The sequence below is a fragment of the Sebastes fasciatus genome, chromosome 17, assembly GCF_043250625.1.
Source record: "Sebastes fasciatus isolate fSebFas1 chromosome 17, fSebFas1.pri, whole genome shotgun sequence".
Classification (NCBI taxonomy): domain Eukaryota; kingdom Metazoa; phylum Chordata; class Actinopteri; order Perciformes; family Sebastidae; genus Sebastes; species Sebastes fasciatus.
In genome coordinates, this window is record NC_133811.1 from 21,129,671 (window position 1) to 21,150,107 (window position 20,437).

The following is a 20,437-nucleotide window of genomic DNA, read 5'->3' on the forward strand; positions in this document are numbered from 1 at the left end:
ATGAAGAAAGAGGGAAGAAGAGGAGGATGGTGGCTTAGAGATAAGGGAGGGAGGACATACTGGAGGAGAGAAAGACGGTTATGTGGTGTGTGTGTGTGTGTGTGTGTATTGAGTAGAGGGTGGAATCAATTTCATGCTTAACACCTGTCTCACCCTCACAGTGTGTGTGTGTGTGTGTGTGAGGCAGGTGTGTGTGTGTGCGTGTGTGTGTGTGTGTGTGAGGCAGGTGTGTGTGTGTGTTTTAGAGCGGATGAACAGACAATAGTTTCTCAATTGGAAAGAATTCCATTTATACCCAATCTATCCTCTGCCTAACTCGCTTTCTCACACACGCTATAGCTCTTACGCTCTCTCTTGACCTCTGCATGACCTCTGTCTGTTTCCTCTTACCGGAGTGTCAGTCATATGACATCACTCTGCTTTAGCTCACAGTTACTGGCCTGTTCACTGTCCAATAGCTGCTTTGGAGGATACGCTTTTTGCACACGCCAAGTGCTTTGTGAAATATTATATAGACCGAGCTGAGATGATTACTGAGGAGTTTCCCACTAAAGTCGGACTGAGGTTGAACATCAGAGGAGATGAGGAATTCTGGTTTATTACAATATGATGCTTATTTCCATGGTTTCCTATGGTCACATCACTATACATGTACTGTAAATAAGTCAGACAGGACAAGACACTCGAGCAGTTCAGGCGATCAGGTTTAAATAGGTTAGACAAATGTTATTTGGAGGAGAAAATGGTGAGAATTTGTACCCAAACTATCCGTTGTAACCTCTATCACATTATATTTATATATATGTGGAAAACTAGATATACTGGCTGCCCATTCATTCCGGTGAAAATAGCTCTTTTCCTGGTTTGCTTCTGTTGCCCTGCCCACTGCACATGTGTAGTTAAATTAGTGTTTCTTGCTCCGAAACTGTCGGCTCATCCCACAGACTTTACATTGAGATGACGTCACACAAATATAAAACTACAGGTTTTATAGGCTTTAAGGGAAGTTTTACATAACCTCCATGATTTCAAAATTCATGATACAAAAAGCAATGACTGATCTTTGTTATGCACAATAATAATACTCTGTTGTATTTTCTATAACTAAGCAATTAACCGCAGAGTTGACAAATTTGTTTCCTGTTTACACCGGCATGCGCATGCCCAGTGCACGTGAATTGTCATGTGATGTACGTTTTCAGGCATGTTAATATGGACGGAGATGAACTAAAACGTTGCTAAAACGCTTGTGTGTATGGAGATCGAGGTGGTTCGGGCAACTGATCAGGATGCGTCCTGGACGCCTCCCTTTAGAGGTTTTCCGGGCACATTTGTCCAACTGGTAGGAGACCCCAGGGTAGACCCAGAACATGCTGTAGTAATTATAATATAGGATGCCTTGGGATCTCCCTGGAGGAGCTGGAGGAAAATGTTGCTGGAGATACGGACGTCTGGATTGCCTTGCTTAGCCTGCTGCCAGCGCGAACCGGCCCCGGATAAGCGGAAGGAAATGGATCGACTTTAAAGACAAATTATCTCGCAAAAGCCGCACTCACTGTGGTGTTAATATTATATGTGTTATTCTGTGTGGCTGGTAGGAAAGGTGGCTACGGGATTTCCTCATCCTTCAGCCCTCAGCAGACTCGCACCCAGGGAAAGATTCCTCTATTCAGGCCGTCTGTGCAACAGCCTCCCCTGACAACCCGGGAGGTCAAACCACTGTCACTCACATTGATATAGAGAGAAAGACAGAGAGAAAGACAGAGAGAGAGGGAGAGAGAGAGAGAGAGAGAGAGAGAGCAAAGTGAATATACAGAAGGGAGATAAGTAGCGAAAGAGGGAGAGTGAAAAGAAAGGGCACATACAGAAGGGAAGTGGTAGGAGAAGAGATGAGAATCCAAATGAATCTTCTTCACCCAACGGACAGACTGTCAAGCTGTGTGTGCGTGTGTGTGTGTGTGTGTATGTGTGTGTCTTACCTACTAATTGAAATGCGATGAGGTGTGAAACACCCCTTTAAAAGACCTATCACCGTGTGTGAAGCTAAATGTGTGTTCGGGGGGTTATACGTGCACGTGTGTGTGTGCAGTGCATATCAACTCCTTTTGACCAGAGATACAATAAAGTGTGTGCGTGTGTGTGCTTGTGAGTGTGAACGTGTTACACGCAAATGTGTGAGTGCCATACTCAAGTAGGGGCGTACCTGTTTGCATGCAACCTGATTGCAGCAATTAAAATCATGCATGAGGGTGATAAACAAATGTGTGTGAGTGCAACAAAATATGTCACGCACATGTGTATTTGCATGTTTGTCCACGTGAAAATAAAGCAATACAATAAAGTGGACGTCTGCGTGCATGTGTGTGTGCGTGCGTGTGTGAGTGTGTGACTCTGTGAGTGTGTGTGTATAATTTCATTTTGCTGTCTCAGCCTCTTGTTAAGGAGCCATTTAGAGCTCAGGTTGAGTTTCGTCAGCCCCTCCTGACACTTCTTTCCTCCTCACTGCCTCCCTGACTTCCACCATCTTTTCTCCATCTCTGTCTCATTATCTCTGTCTCTTCCTCTGTCCGTCTTCTCTCCTCTCGTCCTCTATTCTCTCTTTCTCTCTCCCCTCTGTGTTTGGTTACTGCGCTACACAATCTCTCACCTGCTTGTATTGGTAATGAGTAAAATGGACACAAACACTGATCTTACGAGTTTCAGGCTAAATTATGCAGGATATTAAAGGTAGCAGAAATAACACCGGCAGTCGGTGCGGTGTTTTGTTATGCAGCCTGTGTGAGTTTTCAAGTAACAGTGGGACTATTTTGGCTAATTACTAAAACAGTTTTTGCTCTGGTAATTGATGATATTCAGTTGCGGCACAGTCCTCTCGGACCATGTGTGTTCATGAGTGTGTGTGTTGGTGTTCTATCTAACAAACACTAACACTATCTAAATGTGTGTTTGGTATGTGTGAATGTGACTGCATTGCTTAAAATAAATGTAATTTCATCTGTATTTTTATGTCCATACTTGCTGACATACAGCCTTTGTGCTGCAGGTGTTTGCTTATATATATTCATGTGCATGTGTGTGCGTGTGCGTGTATAAGAAGCCCTCTATATGTTCCCTATCAGATTGGTGAACCGTGATATTACACTCTAAGCTAATATACATATTCATCCATTTGCTCAGACACCGAAATTCACTTGCCCTCTACGGCCTTATTAAAACGACACTGTGATATTATCAGGCACAAATATCCATATTTCTTAAAAAATATATATAAATATATATATACAGAATTATTTTTCTCAGAGAGGTTAACATGTCCAAGGGCTGGAAGGTGTCACAGCAATTGCACCTGTACAAATTACAACCAGCTCAAGACATTCGTTTTTTATCACTCATTTGCTCAATTTTACCTCAGCACTTTGAACTGAATAATTGTTAAAGGTTTTACCCGAAAATCTTATATTAGCTCTGCGAAATACACATCTGCAGTCGTATCATTCCTCTGTCAAAAATAGTTAATTATTAAAGGGACTGTTTGTAACTTCTTACACGTATAAATCACCCGGATGGGTGTCCCATGCGCGCGCTCGCATGTGCGCGCTCGCATGTGCGCGCTCGCATGTGCTGGTAAACAGTTATGCAGTGTAGGGCTTTTATTGTGAAAGATGAAAGGAGTGGATCTGGTCTGCGCTGCCTTTGTCAAGGTTGAAAGGAGTAATAAGGTTTGCGGTCTTGGATCGGACTACGGAGCCTCCGTATTGTTGTTGGTTATTGTACACTATAGTGTACGTTTCGAATAATTCGAATTAATTGCAAAAATGTTATGCTGCATTCCAGACAACTCAGAACTAATACATTTCTGACCTCCTACTAATAAAAGTACAATGGCACGCCAGAGTTGGAGTTCCTATTTGTGAAATCAGGACAAATCCATCTACCCCAACTTCACAAGCAGTTGTCTGACGTCACACAACAATGGTAGCGCACATTGTAAATGGTAAACCATCAACTAAAAGGCAACGTTACGTATGTTTGCCTCTATTTAATTAAAGTAATATACCATCATATAGTGAGTAGGTAGCTGGTGAAGGGAAACAATCTCTGAAAGATATCTTCTTAGGTTGTTTAGTAAAATATTAAAAATGACAGAAAAGTGGGGGAAATGAGAAATCCTCATTTGTTAAAGAAAATGTAAAATACAACACTTAACCACAGCTAAAGACTTCAAGGTATCCCCCGTGCACTGTACTCAAAGCTTCCCCCTCCCATCGTGGCAGACTGGGCATATCACACAGGACGTGTCCTTTTCCCACTCCTTTACACCTCAGCATGTGATATGAGCCAAATCACCTGAGAGCATCTGAAACCCATTTCGCTGTGGGATACGCTTTCAGATTGTAACCACAGGGGATCTTACAGGTGTAAATGCAACATCTTAGTGTTACGGCTGCTGAAGCAGCACAGGCAGGAAGGACCCAAATGCAGACTCTCTGAGAAAGGCAGATTCAATGAAGACACTTTAATAACAAAAGCAGGCGTACAAGATGAGAGGCAGGCAGATAACAAAAGCTGACAAAAGACAAGGGGAGCACAGACTAAATACACGAGGAAAGGAGGGTGATAACGAGAGACAGGTGACAGCAGCGATGATGAGGAAAAGGTGAAACTCAAAAGGGCGGGGCAGACGATCACAAAGCAGGAAGTAAAACCATGACACATGGGGAGAGTGAACAAAATAAAACAGGAAACAGACAGGACAATGACAGTCAATGATAGTAAAATCAAAGATCGCTTTGGGACAAGATACTAACTCGTAAAACTGAAGGGAAGAATATTTTCCAGACACGTAATGAAGCAATGATTTATCTTGAACATGCTCACTCAGTTTTGTGAAAAGCAAAACTCATCTCAGTCCAGATTATTGGCTTTAACAGATCCAAAATATAGGACCATCTTATTAGTAATGGTGCTCACTGTGTAGGTTTCAGTTTGAGGTTTGAGCCCTGCTTTATGAATGATTTAAGGTGAAAACTACATAGGGGGGGACAATGTATGAACTATTTATACCTGTCACCTGCTGAAGGCTAGAAGGTCAGATGTCATGGGAAACAGGAATTTGCATATTTAAATGCTTTGGAGCAATAAATAAAATATTCTCTATCTGTGGCTTTTCTTCTTCTTCTGTCTGTTTCTTTTTCTTTCTTCAGTCTGTCTTATGCATCTGTTTTTAGTTGCTGTGTAACAGCCGCTATTCTTCCTGATGTCCGAGAATTTAATTACGTTAGAATCGACTCACATTGATATGACATATAACAACACATTCATTCATTCATTCATTCATTCATTCAGCCTTTATCTATAAAATGTGGTCCATGGTAACATGTTAACAAGACTACAAACTGGACACACACTGCAGCGACGTGAGCTGGATGGAATTTGGATGAAATTTGGATGAAATCCATTTTGGATTTTTTGCAACCAGATGTGACACAAGAGAGTGGAGCTAAGTACAACCGAACGGTGAATAAGACATTTTTAGGCGACCAAAATGTTAATATTAACTTTCATGAACTGAAAACAAACTGTGAAAGGGTTAAAGCTGCAAGACGAAAACACGGACAACTCCCAGACCGCACAACGCCGTGGTCGCGACCTGTCAATCACAAGGTAGCCACATCCTAAAGCATCCCCTGCTTTATGGTCTATTTGACTCTAAATAGGACCATAATTTACTAAATGAACATCATGCTGTATTGAAGAAGACTTGAAACTAGCGATTGAGACCATAAACTCATGTTTACAATGTTTACTGGGGTAATAAATCAAGTGAGAAATAGGGTCATTTTCTCATAGACTTCTATACAATCTGACTTCTTTTAGCAACCAGAGGAGTCGCCCCCTGCTGGCTGTTAGAAAGAATGCAAGTTTAAGGCACTTCATTATTGGCTTCACTTCTCAGACGCGGAGGTTGCCCACTGATGCTAACATTTGCTAATTAGCACTTAACACAAAGTAGCCTACTGATGGGAAAAAAATCTAAATCCCCAAAATTTGACCTGATGATGTCACTAGAGGAAAAGTTAGGAGATCGCCAAAGTCACTACAATTTATCTTGAGGATGACGTAAGTATCTGTGCCAGATTTCACATTTTGAGATTTCAATCAAAACCACAAATATCAACCTGCTGTTGGCGCTAGAGGAAAAGTCAGGGGATCACCAAAGTCAGTATGGTACATCCACTGAGGAACATGAATGTCTGTACAAAATTTCATGGAAATCCGTCGTAAAGTTGTTGTGATTTTTGAACTGACTGACAATTATTGCTGTACCTTTGCCACTAGCAAAGTGATATTTTGTTTCAGACACATTCCAGGCTAACTCGTCGTATCCATTCTGATTTTAAAGATGTTACAATTTAAAAATGTAGTGAACTGTTCACAAGTATTGTGTAGATACAATTCAACTCTGTGTTCACAACATTTGTAACATCTTTTAATGTATTTCCTCTTCGATTGAACCTAACTGTGATGCTCCATCTGATGCAGTGACTGGTTCACGCTGCTGTAATGTAATGTGGAGTATAACACAAAGTGAAATAATGCTAGTATGGATTTCATAGATGTTTGTACACACACACACATTGACAGTAGCTATTATAGCTAGGAAGCCTCTTTTTCAGGTCCAGTGAATATTAGAATTAGTATCATTAGTGGACCGAAGACAATGTAAGAAAATCAATATCTTCAGTAGCAATAGGAGAAAATCAATCACCTTTTAATAGAAGGTCATTTGTCTTCAGAGGTGAAGTGCTGGCAGATGGTAGCCAATCACAGTCAATGGGATCCTACATGTAGTGATCTAAGTTACTGTGTTATGGAGATCCTCTTTAATACTAATCATTGGTGAGAGCATGTGATGGTTAGTCATGCTACATTTACTCTGGAGCTAAAGTTAATGTGGTGTTGTTGTAGGGCTGCACGATTATGGCCAAAATGATAATCATGATTATTGTTGATCAATATTGAGGTCACAATTATTTATCACAATTACTCATTGCTTTTTTGTGATAAAATATTTTTATTGCACTTGCAAATTTAAATAGACCGAGAATTGCTTTCACTTCTATGTTGTGATACATTCCTGCTAATGTACAAATATTTATATGAAAATAAACTCGTCCTTATTCAAAGTGCGTCTCCTAGAAGCAAAATAAAATTGTACAAAAATGTTTTTCCCAAAATTAAATGGTACATTCCTGCTAATTAACAAATCGTTGCATCAAAATTAGACTTAAAATAAGGTTCTTCTTCACCTGAATTCAGTGTATTTTCGTTTTGCCCATAAAATATATAAAGTATGTTACTCTTATTGTTTTTTTATTGTTTTTATTCTACAGTATGTAAAGTGTCTTTGACAACTTTGAAAAGCGATATGTAAAACGGATCTATTATCATTATTATTATTATTATTATTATTATTATTGTTATTGTTATTATTATTACCCGCTGCAGGTTTGTTGGCAAACTGTGTATAATGGATTTAAGATTTAGAGATAAATATCTGACAACGGACTGGATAGGATTCAAATCTAATGTATGCTGCTAACACGCTAAACTAACATGGTAAACATTATACCATTGCCATTGCCATTAGCATTTAGCTCAAATCACTGATGTGCTTAAGTACAGCCTCATAGAGCTGCTAGCATGGCCGTAGACTCTTTGCCTTGTTAACTATAACATAGACTGAAAGACCAATTTCAAGCTTAAAAGATGACTTTAAAACCACCAGATGACACTGATACATAGGCTTCTTTTCACACACAATCACGTTCACGTACCTATATGATCAAGCAAATATGTAGGAACTCATAAATGTGCAGCAACAACATGTGTGGCAGAAAACACATGGGAAAACTAAACTAAAATATCCTGGTTTCTCTAGTTGAAAAATGTTGACTCTCAGCCAAGTTTTGTTTCGGGAAAACAAGCTGTTCAGTGTGAAGAAATTACCGTAAATCAAAACCCGCTATGCCTGGGAATGGCTGCACCAGTCTCTGGTGTCTCACTGTTCTCCTTTTCTTTTATACAATCTAATTGATTAAAGCCACACTGGCACTTCAAGAAAACATGCACACGCTTAATTAAATTGAAAGTTCTCTTTAATCAATTTGTGCACACATGGTGGCAGCGACTGTTTTGTAACTCATGTACATACTGTACATTTTCTATTTTATATGCTTTGTCATTTTGTGCACACAAGCCAAACAATACAGGCACATTGTTTTGTTTTTGGTTATGGTGCTTATCAGTGGAAGCTTGTTATGTTACTGTAGTTTTTGTCATTAACTTACATGGTTTTAAAGGTTTTGTATTACCATGCAAATTATTACAGATCACTGATTGGCCCATTAAAATGGTGGAGCAGCTGTATCATCAACGGGAGCAACGTCTCATTACGTTTATTACGGCGATAAAATAGCATACTGTTAAACTCTCATGCAGTCAGTTTAATATATTGTATCCAAGATGGCTTTCAGGTCAATATTAACAACCTTAATTCGTTTTTTTACCAAAACATTAAACTGCATGATACAGAACAATTTTAAATGATTTTATTTAGTAAAACAAAATAATCACATTCACACATGTGCACATATACTACATTCAAACATACATACGTACAAACACGTACACACATTGTGTCGCAAGGTTAAAGACGTTGCCCTGACATCAGCTTCCCTGTTCATGGAGGAGACCCCACAAGCAATTAAAATCTCTCACACACACACACACACACATTTTGACCTCTGCGCGGTCGCCACAGGGTAAAACAAGAGAGAGAGAGAGAGAGAGAGAGAGAGAGAGAGAGAGAGAGAGAGAGAGAGAGAGAGAGAGAGAGAGAGAGAGAGAGAGAGAGAGAGAGAGCATTGTAAACAATAATCAGTTGCAGTTTTTTTATACTGGAGGCAAATCATCTTAATGAACGTTTTACAAAACCCTAATTAACCGTTTACTTAGTAATGAAAGCACAGGGGCCAAAAACAACTTTTATTAAACTTTTACAATTATTTTAATATTACTGTTAAAGTGGCAATAGACAAGTTTTCAAGCATTTATTGTTGGCATCAGTGTCGAAAAGACAACCGGATCGCCTCCTCCGTCAACGTGGCTCTTTTTCTTTTGCTGGGTGGAGTTTACACAGTTGTTTTTATCCAAACTTTATTAACAACACAGTAATATTACAATGCAAATTACTCTGGTTGTAGGTCCTACTGTAGCTACCGATAGTTACCAGAGAAAAGAAAAGCGCTATCCTCTTCCCGTTTTGGTTGCACAATGGTTGACGAACTTCCTTTTTGCCGTAAAGCGAGCCTTCATTTTGCATAGAATTAGTAAAAGCGGGGCTTATAGGGAATCAATCCAAAGATGGTGTCATTATTCTATAGCCGTTACATTGTGTTAAAGGAACAGTGTGTAGGATCTGGCGGTTTCTAGCGGTGAGGTTGAGACTGCAACCAACTGAAGCCTCTCCTGTGTGCCAAGCGTGTAGGATTGCTACGGTGGCCAACGCAAAAAACGCAAATGGCTCTCTATAGAGCCATTTCTCGTAAAAGTAGAGTGCGTAGAGTGTGTGTGTATGAGGGAAGTGAGTGGTGAAGCAGGAGAGAGAGAGAGCGGCGGCGACGGGAGTGAGTAACGTTATCAACTCTAGCGCAAGCAGGAAAAGTTAACAGTGTTTGGTTGTCCGTTCTGGGCTACTGTAGAAACATGGTCCTTTAAATTAATGCAAAAAACATGTCTATTGCCACATTAACACAAATATTCACATTGTGCCGATGCTATTTCTTAGCATGATGATTTATCAATATGCTAATGATTAATTAATACTATAGAGCTTGCTGCATTGAGGGACTCTTTTGTAAGCTCTCCAGGTCATGTGTAGAAGCTGTAAGGATCACGCTGAAACACATTTTTCAGCTGAAACAAAGAGGGAAGTGGACTAAAAATGACATAAATATTAAATGTATTACTTGTGAAGGGTTAAATGGAGGAAAAAGGCATCTCAACACATGACTTTTTTAAACTAGTTTTTATTTAGGAAGTGAAACAAAATGCCCAGTGTTGTCTTTGTGCTTTACATTGTTTCAAACCGCCACTGGAGGTCCAAAAAAAACCTCAGAGGAAGAACTCAAAACAAAGCAGGAAGCTCCAGAAAAATTCATCACCATCATAACCATCATCATCATCATCATCATCATCATCATCATCATCGTCACTGTCACTCAATACTGATCTGTAGAAATAATCGGACTCCAAAGTCACATCAGTGCTTATTTACAAGGCCTCTTGCCGCAAAATAGTCGAGTTTTCATTCACTCTTAAAAAAGGTGTGGTGAAGATGCTCTCACACAAATATGCTGAAAAAAGACGCGTGTAATAAAGGTGTCCATTTATACCGTGTGTCATTTTAAAGCATATTTCCATGTGTTATTTATTAAGGACAACACAGTCTGTGTTATTTCAGCATCTTTGTTGTTGTTTTTACCTTTGATTCATCATCGTAGAAAAAGGAGAAAGAGGTTGTTATTTCTACATACAAGGCATTGTCTACCTGAATCTAAACTCTTTCATTGTGCTACTATCTTTGAACAAAAAAAGAAAGGTTGTAAGATATACTTCGTAACAGGAAGTGCTTTTATATAAGAATAGGTAAACTAGCTTGTGGCTATAGTAGGCTACAGTAGTTCATAGTAGAATCTAAGTGTTTGTCGGTGCGCTCCGGTGCTGAAATATTGACCAGACGTCTTCTCTTCTTTCTCAACAATCCTTATAATTGCATTGGGGATCGCCACAACAACCTCACAACAGCCAGAGCTGATGGAAAGAAAAACAAGCTATGGCTCTTGAGTCCTCACATGGAGTTTGTGAATTAATATCTTATGTAGAGCCAGGGAGCAAAACTGATCTTTTGATGGGATTCAAAATGAGAAGAGAGCTCACTGATTTTGACCAAATCATAGGAGGAAATTTCATCTTTGTCACTGATTAAAACCTCAAGCAGGGACCTGCTCAAGGAGGGTTAAAAAAAAGAGCCGCACGTTCAGCACCACAGCTGTTGTAAAGTTGTGTTTTCACCTGTTCAACAATTCAAACCAGAAACACACAAAGTACCAAGACTTCTATTCTTGTTCTGGGATTTACATGTTTCAGCACCAGAGGCCTACAGTTCTACTTTCTACAATATTTTAGAGTAATAATACGAGGCAGGCAGTGCATAAACCATGTACAAAAAGACCCGTCCCGACCCAACCCAGAGCCCTCCACCTAAAGGAGTTGTGCCATCTGTGTGAATCCCTGGAAGCACCAACAGCTCCTAATGCTCATACAGACGTAATTGTCAACAAGCTAATGATGCCAAGATAGAATTATAACTAGGAGGCAATTGTTTTAGAGAATATTACATGCTAAATCAGCAGAGATTGGAAAACTGACTCTAATTTGATCTGTTCAAACACTTTACAGTCACAGAAGTCCCTGGAGAAAGCCTCAAAGAATCACACTGGTGTCACAATCCCTCTAAATACAGAGCTCTTAACCCAACCCTCCATATTTAACACTAACTTGGTTTGCTAAACTCCCTGAAATTTCATTTCTCATAACTACATAGAATAGTGGTACTTGAAAAAAATCAAGATGTTACAAGCAGTTATGACTCGCGTCTCTTCAAAAATATCATGCATTATTGCTCTATCGGATATGAATGAAATATTGCCCAAGACAAGAAATTTGCTTAATTTGCCTGTTATCTAAGAGGTTTGGCAAAATATCCCAAAGGTTCATAAAATTGGCATAGATTCCATTATTAGGCTATTATTATTTTTTTTGCATGCAGTAGTTTTTCATAATTAAAGTGGCGGACAAAAGTAAAAAGGTATTCGGTAATTAGAAAGTGTCAAATGCTTTGGCATATTTGTAACAAAGGCAAAATATAACAAAGTAAAGTGCAAAATCAATACATTTAGAAAAACATAGGAATAAATAAATAAATTAGGCAATAAATAGACACATAAAAAAAGCTGAATACTGTGTGGCCCACTGGCAACAAATACACCATTTCATAACACTTGAGAAAGGTTTGACCTTTTGAGGAAAATCAGGACATTTTGAATGTCCGTATCCTCGTCTGATGCTGACAAGTAAAAATAAATAACAGATTAAGATTTATAACAAATTTAGGTTGTATAGGAAAACACTGTTTGTTAAGGACTACCCTAGTGGATCAGTGGGAGTTTTCAGCCATGAAAGTCCAGTTTGTCTCTCACTTTCCACGGTTTACTGTCAAGTAAAGCACAAAATGCCAAAAATAACTTAAAAAAAATAAAAACAGCTTGTACGTCTGTGCCCATTTAAGACATTGGTTTAAAGAAAAAAAGATTATTTCCCCACTAGAAAGGTGTACTTTGCAATACCGACCATGTTATGGAAGGTTTGTGCATTATATTTCCCACATAGTTCGGTGTGGATGTGTCAGTAGCCAGCACAGTATACAGCAGGCAAAGCATGTCACTAGTGTAAAGGAAAAACTTTACAAGTATTTTGTTTACTTGCAGAGAACAAATGCTGTGTGCTTTCTTTGTTTTGATGCTTTATCTCCTTATAAGTTCAGTCCAAGGTCAGCTTCACCAAAAGCATGACACCAGAAGTATCCTTAGATTGTTTGTTTTTTAAAAAAAGCATTAAATATGAAAGTTCATTGAATCTCTTTGCAAGAAAACTGAAGATGTGATTCATGCTTTAAACTCCTGTGATATTCCTGTCACAGAAAGGGGGGGGGGGGGGGGGGATTGTGCTTTAGTGTCATTTCGTCATGAAAAAAAAACAGAGGGACGAGGATAGATATGGACATAAATAGATCTAGGTATCTTCATAAAATGATGAGCTAGATGTGCTGTGCTTTATTTATCTTCACAGATACTCAAAACAGCCTCAGAAGTATCTTATCGAAGCAGGTGGCGATCTAAATCAAGCGTTGGAAACTTTTCACTCCACTTCCAGATGAGGAAAGAGGAGACAAAAGGAGGGATTGGAGGGTCTTGATAAAAGTGGACTCGTCCTCAATCTATTTTTGCCGTTTGCCTCATGATCCTTGCGGAGAAAATACTCCTTTCTAGCAGTGTAGTGCTCGAGCGTTCTGGTCTTCTTGTTGGGGAAAGCAGGAAAAGTAGGGAGCGAAGCCAGTAGAATCTGATTTAAATTAACAAAAAAGTTCTGCATCCATCATTCCCCCACTGAGCTAATAGGGGAGAAAGCCCCCTTGAAACACGCCGACTCGTAGTGCTTGTTCAGGTAACTCTTGAGCGCAAACGTCTTGTCACACCGTTTACACTTGTAGTGCTTGAAGGCCGAGTGCGTCTGCATGTGAGCGCGCAGGTTCGACCGGTCGGCAAACGCTTTGCCACAGTGCGCGCACCCGAACGGCTTCTCGCCCGTGTGAGAGCGCATGTGGCCCTGCAGCAGCCACGGCCGGCTGAACGCCTTGCTGCACACGTCGCACTTGTGCTTTAGGTCGTGGGTCAGCAGGTGCATGGCCATCGCGGGCATGGAGACGTAGACCTTCCCGCACGTGGGGCACTTCTTGGCCATCTTGCTGTCTATGCTCCTGTGCGTCTGCTTGTGCCGGCTCAGGTTGGAGGACGTGGCGTAGGTTTTGCCGCACTCGCTGCAGGTGTGCCTCTGAATGGTCCCTTTGGGGTTCTCCGCGGATTTCCTCCGCGATCGTCCATCCATGATAAAGAACGCGTCCACTGTGTATCCCTCGCTCACGGCGGCATCCCCATTGATGTAGCCGCCAGCTGATGATGAAACCTCAGACCGCGGGCTGTCCGGCTGGTCCGAATCGCCATGGATATCACCGTGGATACCAGAATAGGTATCGTCGATGCGGCTATAGATGATTGACGGGGGGCCAGGGGAGGGTACTTTAGAGATGACAGATGAGTCACTTCCCACCACATCGTCATAAGGAGACGGACTGAGATAATCGCTGACATAGCCTGAAGAGAGAGAGGAGGAGGTTAATCATTTGACCACAACATCATGATTGATTGGAAATTAGAAACTGATTGGTTTGAAAATCTTTACAGAGAGGCTACATAAGTGCTACAAATGTGATACAGAAATCAGAAAGGGAAAAAGCCTTAGCAAGAATCATTCTTTACTTCCTTTGATGTCTCAGTGTTAACAAGCCTCTCTATAACAAAAAACTCAAGCTGCTCTAGAGTTGCTCTTTTGTATGGAGCCCCACGGAATCCTGAAATCACTTAAACTGCACAAGACAGTACTTATTGCCTCTGTATAACCAGGTCGCACCCGATTCAACTTTTATCAGGCTATTTAATAGGTATTATCGGTCGCTATAAGCACCATAGATGTGGGTCAGTAGGGGCCGACTACGTTGTAAAAGTGAAAGCGAAACTTAAAAGCAACACGTTCTAACATGTTGTTAAACTGAATGAAACGTCACGTTTTGAGCACAAACAAAAAGGTTTCTTTAGGTTTAGGCAACAAAATTACAACGTCTTTAGGTTTAGGCAATAAAGACAGGTTTAGGCAATAAAACTACAACTTCTTTCGGTTCAGGCAACACAAACAGGTTTAGGCAATAAAACTACAACTTCTTTAGGTTCTGGGAGAGAGCCACAGGAGCGATGGGCAGGCAAACACATCTTGTAAATCGGACTGTTAGCTAAACAGCTGTCGTGAATTGTATGAAAGAAACTGGTTTGAACATCTTAACAGGGAGGCTACATGAGTGCTACAAGCTTGTGAGTGAGTAACTTTCATCCCGAGTACCCCGACGTATCCACTGCTACTAATACAATTAAAAAGATTTCACATAATTGTAAAAACACAGGCCACAAATCAAACTCATTCACTGAAGTTCATTCATTATTCAGAGAGCTGCTTCGCATGTCGTCTCCTGATAATATTACTGATTACCGTCTCTGGTTTCTAAATATCAATTGGACCCCCCAGGATCACATTAAAAACATGTGCATTACGCTTTAAGATGAACTTTTGTTCTCCCATTAACACTTGCGCCCATAGGGGACAAAAGCGAACACAGGAGACACAAGAAGATACACCCACACACTCTGAGAGGTTTTGTCTAAAACACAACCCTTTTTTGTAGGCGGTATAAAGCAAAGAAGAAGATGGGAAGAAGCGGGAGAAGTTGAGGTATTTATAGTGGTAGTAAAGTGCTTTTATGTCTTTGCCAGCAAGGAGGAGACACTTTCCTCTCAGTGGGAAATCTTTATTTTATTTTTCATAGAAGGGTTCAGTGAGCATACTGTCTCCTCAACAGCTGCACCTTTCCGGGCCAACAGCTGCACCTTTCCGGGCCTACAGGAGGTGTGACTGTGTACAGGCCTACAGCTGCACACAGTCACACCTCTGAGCTGTCAAAACGTCAACTGCTGTGCATAGATCGTCTCTATTACAGCAGCAGAGTCTAGTGCTTTGCTCAAGGGCACCCTGACACTGATAACTGTGTGTTGCCCATAACCTTTCAGTCTCCTTGAGTATTTCACTCCTAAGCAAAACAATTCTGATCAATTATTTGTTGTTATTGTGATGTCAGCTGCTTCATTATTTCTATTATTGGTTTCTACACTCAACAGGCTGAACTCCGACAGACACAAGTAGAGACTGGTAGCTAATTCCCCCACAGCCACGACTCCTGTGGATCTATGCCGATCGATAGCTCTCCATTTCAATTAGCACTCTGTGAGCATTTAGACACAGGCAGCAGAGGAGATACTATTGCTGGTAATATAATTTCATGATGCAGTTCTGAGAAAAGCTCAGAAGTCGGTCGATAATATGATGAGAACAAGAGACACAGATAGATAGAGGGGGGAGAGAGGAAGGAGAGAAAAGAAGCACAGTGAGATGTGAGATGGCAAAGAAAGAAATGGGGCAGGGGGAAGAGTTGTGGCAGAGTGAAAGTGGTGTTACGTCTGATATGGTGGTTGTGGCGGTTTGGCAATGCTGTTTAAAGCTCTTGTGCCGATTTAACATTTTGAATTAAATTAAGACGGAGTAATAGAGGAGGGCGGAGAATAGAAGGGGTGGGGGGCAAGAGAGAGGGAGTCGGAAAGAGGTGGAGAGAGGAAAAATCATGAATCATGAATATTCAATCATTGCACTCTGGAACAAAGTGTTTGTGTGCCGGCATGTGTGTGTGTGTGTCTGTGTTTTATAGAGCATGAGTAACTTTGAAATATGACCAAGTGTTTATTTTTAACCCTTATTAAGTTAGTGGAAGAGCAGCTCTAGTCTTGGACATGTTGCACAGTCTCATGTTCACTCAAATTGGCAGCTTCCCAGTAGAAGAGCAGACTTATACTGGTAGATACTGGACAGCTCCACTGGAAGGGTCACTGCATTTATACAAAAATACTATCAGCAAAATATACTTAAAGTAAGTAAGAGTGTTATATTATTTATAATAAAAAGGGAAAGTGTCCATTCAGTAGATTATGGCAATGTGCCCGATACATTTACGGTAGATATTTCTTGCACACAATTAGAAATTGTGATCAGATGGTGGTGTTGGAGTATACATGAATCCGGGGAAGTACCGAAAGTAAACAAGTTTGAACGCAAGCTGTCCTAAGAAGTCTACAATTCTCTACTTGTACCTTTACTTTTTATGAAACTTTACTTTTGACATTGATGTCAAGGAGTTCGGGAAGAACCTGAGCAGTTCTCAGCTGCTTAGCTAACGTTAGCTAACGTTTTTAGGTTGTATCGGGCTCAGTTTTAAAGCAAGAGTGAAGATACTGGCATCATATGAATCCATTGGTACCGACCATGTCCCACTAGCTTGTCACGAAGGAGGATAAATAACGCTCCAAACTTTCGCTCCTTTTTGGCGGGGAGAAATAGGCAAGGCCATTTTCAAAGGGGTCCTTTGACCTCTGACCTGACATGCCCACTTTATGATATTCACATGCAGTTTGGGGAAAGTCAAATCAGCACACTGACACACTGACAGCTGTTGTTGCCTGTTGGGCTGCAGTTTGCCATGTTATGATTTGAGCATATTTTTGAAACTGAATTGCATTATAGGCAACAGCTTGGGTCCATGTTTACTTCCTGTCAGCTTATGTCATTCACATACAGTGCAACAGGAAATAAACTGGGACACATTTGGAATGTTTACAACTGTGATAGTCTATAGCTAAGGATCACTAAAAGCATTAGATTCATCCCCGTAGGAACCAATGCGATCTATTGCTAATTTAATTGACATCTGCCCAATAGTTGCCACGACATATTGCTTAAGACCGGTGTGTCCTGGTGAAAATGTGTTGTACAGTGAGAAAAAAATAACTTCCAATCCAATCCCTTGTTATTCCCCTCCAGTATTCAGTGTGTATCTTGTCACCTCTTCTGTATTTGTTTACTCTGCTGTGAAGGTACCAGACTGAGCTGTCCCTCTGTGACTGACAGGTAGCAAATAAAAACAAACTCCATCCCTGGTTTTAGGATGCAAGATTTGAAGATATAAACACATTGTGTAGAAGCTTTTTCTATGATCCCTGCCAATTAAACATGACCGTTCCCCAGTATCCTCTTTTTTAAAAACTGTTCTGCTAGCCGTAATTGCTTGTGAACGTCTCCACACTGTCTCTGTTTGTTTGTCTTTGTCTCTCTCCAACTGTCTCCGTCTCTGTCTCGCTGTGTCAACTCTGTATTCATTTCAAAGCACTTTAGCAGCATTAGAGCTGATAGCCGTTCTAAATGCTTATTAAAGATTAAAATACTCTGCCAAACCGAAGACGTCCCTCTTTTTATGTGTCTTTGAAATACAGAGAATTAGAAACAGAGAGAGAGAAAAAAGGTGGAGAGAGGCAACGAGACATGGAAAGAGAAAGAGAGAGAGAAAAAGCTGCAAGCTACAATTTAATTTTTGATCCAAACCAGCAGTAACTGACACACACTTGTGTGCTTTGGACACTTGTAGGTCACTGACTGCTTCCTCTGTGTGTGTGTGAGTGAGTGTGTGTCTGTGTGTGTGTGTGTAATGCTGTGCACTCAGCTGTGCAAGCTGCCTGGGAAATGTGCCGAGTTGACAGAAACACAGCAGTGCGTGTACGTTCATGTGTGTGTGTGTGTGTGTGTGTGTGTGCAACAAGCTGCAGTTGCTTCAGTCAAACTCTTGTTATATTTATAACAGGGGATAGCAGCCTCACGCTTTACATGCTTGTCGCACTGCTGCTGCATATTTCTCTGTTCAGTCTGTCAGCAGTGCACCTGGGATCTCTTCATCTAACATTTGACCTTGGTACAATGTGAAAACCACCAGGTTGCACTAACAGTGTTGCACACTGCACCCTGTTTGTGCTCTAGTTCTATTAAAGCTGAATTAATGCAGATTTTTTTACCCCACTAGGGGGCAGAAACAAGCTGACAGACACACAACCCTGGCATATTATTAAGGTATAAAGCTGATATGGCTCAATGTGTGACCTCTTATTGCCTATTTGCACATTTAGCAGGCACAGGGGCAACACAGTCATCCCACTGGAGTTGTGTTTATTAGCCACCAAATTACAGGTCCAATATTCACTCTCCTTTTTTGCTCTGTTTTGGTCTCCATTAAGTCCTGAAAAAAAAATATCTGGCACTTTAGTTACTAGAAGGCCACGTTTCTTCATCATCGTCTGATATTTGGTGCCGTTTATCAGAGCTAATTTGCTGATAACAGCTGCCTGCTGCTGCTGAAAACAAGGTTGATGAGAACAGTGACCCATTACAGTAAAGTTGCCAGTAAAAAGCAAAACGATGAGCTAAAAGAGGCTAAAAAGCTTCATAAAGCTGCACAGATGCGCAGTCTTTCTCTGTGGATTTGTGACTGCAAGCAACTCCTTTCATATTGCATATAGTCATTTCATTTACGTGTTAATTTTTAAATATGAATGCAGCTTTAACATAAAAAAGGCAGTGCACAAAGCTCCTGTTGCACCAGAAAAAAACACAACCTTTAAGAGCAAATATAAGCCAGTCTGCTTCTGTTCAACAATGCTACAGTAGGCAAATATTTTATCAATACGTGAAGATTTCCACTGAACTTTGGACCCAATATTTCCCATCCTCACGGAGTCTGTATTGTATTTTGTGTATCCAGGATTATGCAGCTCGTGGGAACCATTTAGCTTCAACGTAGCTTCGCAATATTGTAGAAATCTTGCAGAGAGACTCCACAGCTGTTGGAAACAACCTGATTTGAATAGATGGGCAACAGAACGACAGAGAATCCCTGCTGCATGTGTGCTGCTGACATAATGTATCATCATAACATCGCAGCTCTCTGGCTCCCTGTTGCTTATCAGCTGTTCTTTATCTTTTCTAAGGGGAAGAAGAAACAATTTTGTTTCGTCCAACATAACTTGTTAATGTCAGCAACTATGCTGAGTTGAATATGTGTCCGCTATTCTGTATATCTAAGCTAAAGAGATGTAAACCCAGGAGTGCTTTTTTCTATTCATGTGGCATTCAAATTCATTTCAGGATCATAATAAGAGTGCAGGAAAGCCAAAAATGTGAAATGTTACAGTTAAATTCATACTGTGTGCTTTGCATGTCCATGCTGAGTTCATCCAGAGAGCCTTCCCTCGCCCCAAGAGTAGCATTTGAAAACATGTTTTATGTCATTTTCATACATCATTTTAGGTGCTAAATGTCATTTTTTATTTTAAAAAAAAAATCACATTCAAGGGAGTGTATACAGTATGTCATCTTTATATGGGATGTGGGAAATGTCACATTTTCACATAAATATTGGGTTTTGTTGAACCACTGAGTCATCAAGAATCCACCCAGAGCTCTGACCTGACCTTTGACCTGTGCTGTGGAAAGGGGTCAATGGGTTTTTTATTACATTATATTACTTAATGTTTCTCTTTTACAGCTCTGAGCATGTTCTCAGTAGAAGTAGTAGAAGATTTTCCCACTCCCTGCTGCCATCTCTCTGACCTGCTTCTCCACATAATACTGTTTCATGGAGAAAATCTTTGCCATTTTGGTACATTTTTGGGGTTGTGACCGGCGTTTGACCCTGTAATTCCTTTTTTCCTCCTCCTTCATGACTAATGCTTTGAATCTTGGGATATAGACATATATTGGATAATGTAAGGCACATATATTGTGTGTATAATGTGTGTGGGTGGGTGGAAAGGGTGACTAACCTTTATCATGATGATGGAACCGCAGACTGAGTGCTTCTCTCCGGCTGTGATGATAATCCAGATCTGAACCCGAGAAATCGTCCAATTTGACTTTCTTCACCAAGAAAGAGCGAGGCATGATGGGACAGTATAGTTGCTCCTATATACCTAGACAATAAAACACACTCTTCTTCTCTTCT

At 40.5% G+C, this 20,437-nt stretch overlaps 1 protein-coding gene across 1 annotated transcript; it reads right to left on the bottom strand.

Moving 5' to 3' along the window:
• Positions 1–11,871: 11,871 nt before the first annotated feature.
• LOC141754565 (transcriptional repressor scratch 1-like) lies at positions 11,872–20,391 on the bottom strand. Its single transcript, XM_074613707.1, has 2 exons — positions 20,259–20,391; positions 11,872–14,054 (listed from the first exon to the last, which is right to left on the bottom strand). Exons 1-2 carry the CDS (start codon positions 20,374–20,376, stop codon positions 13,279–13,281), a joined length of 894 nt encoding a protein of 297 aa, XP_074469808.1. The 5' UTR covers positions 20,377–20,391; the 3' UTR covers positions 11,872–13,278.
• Positions 20,392–20,437: the final 46 nt, after the last annotated feature.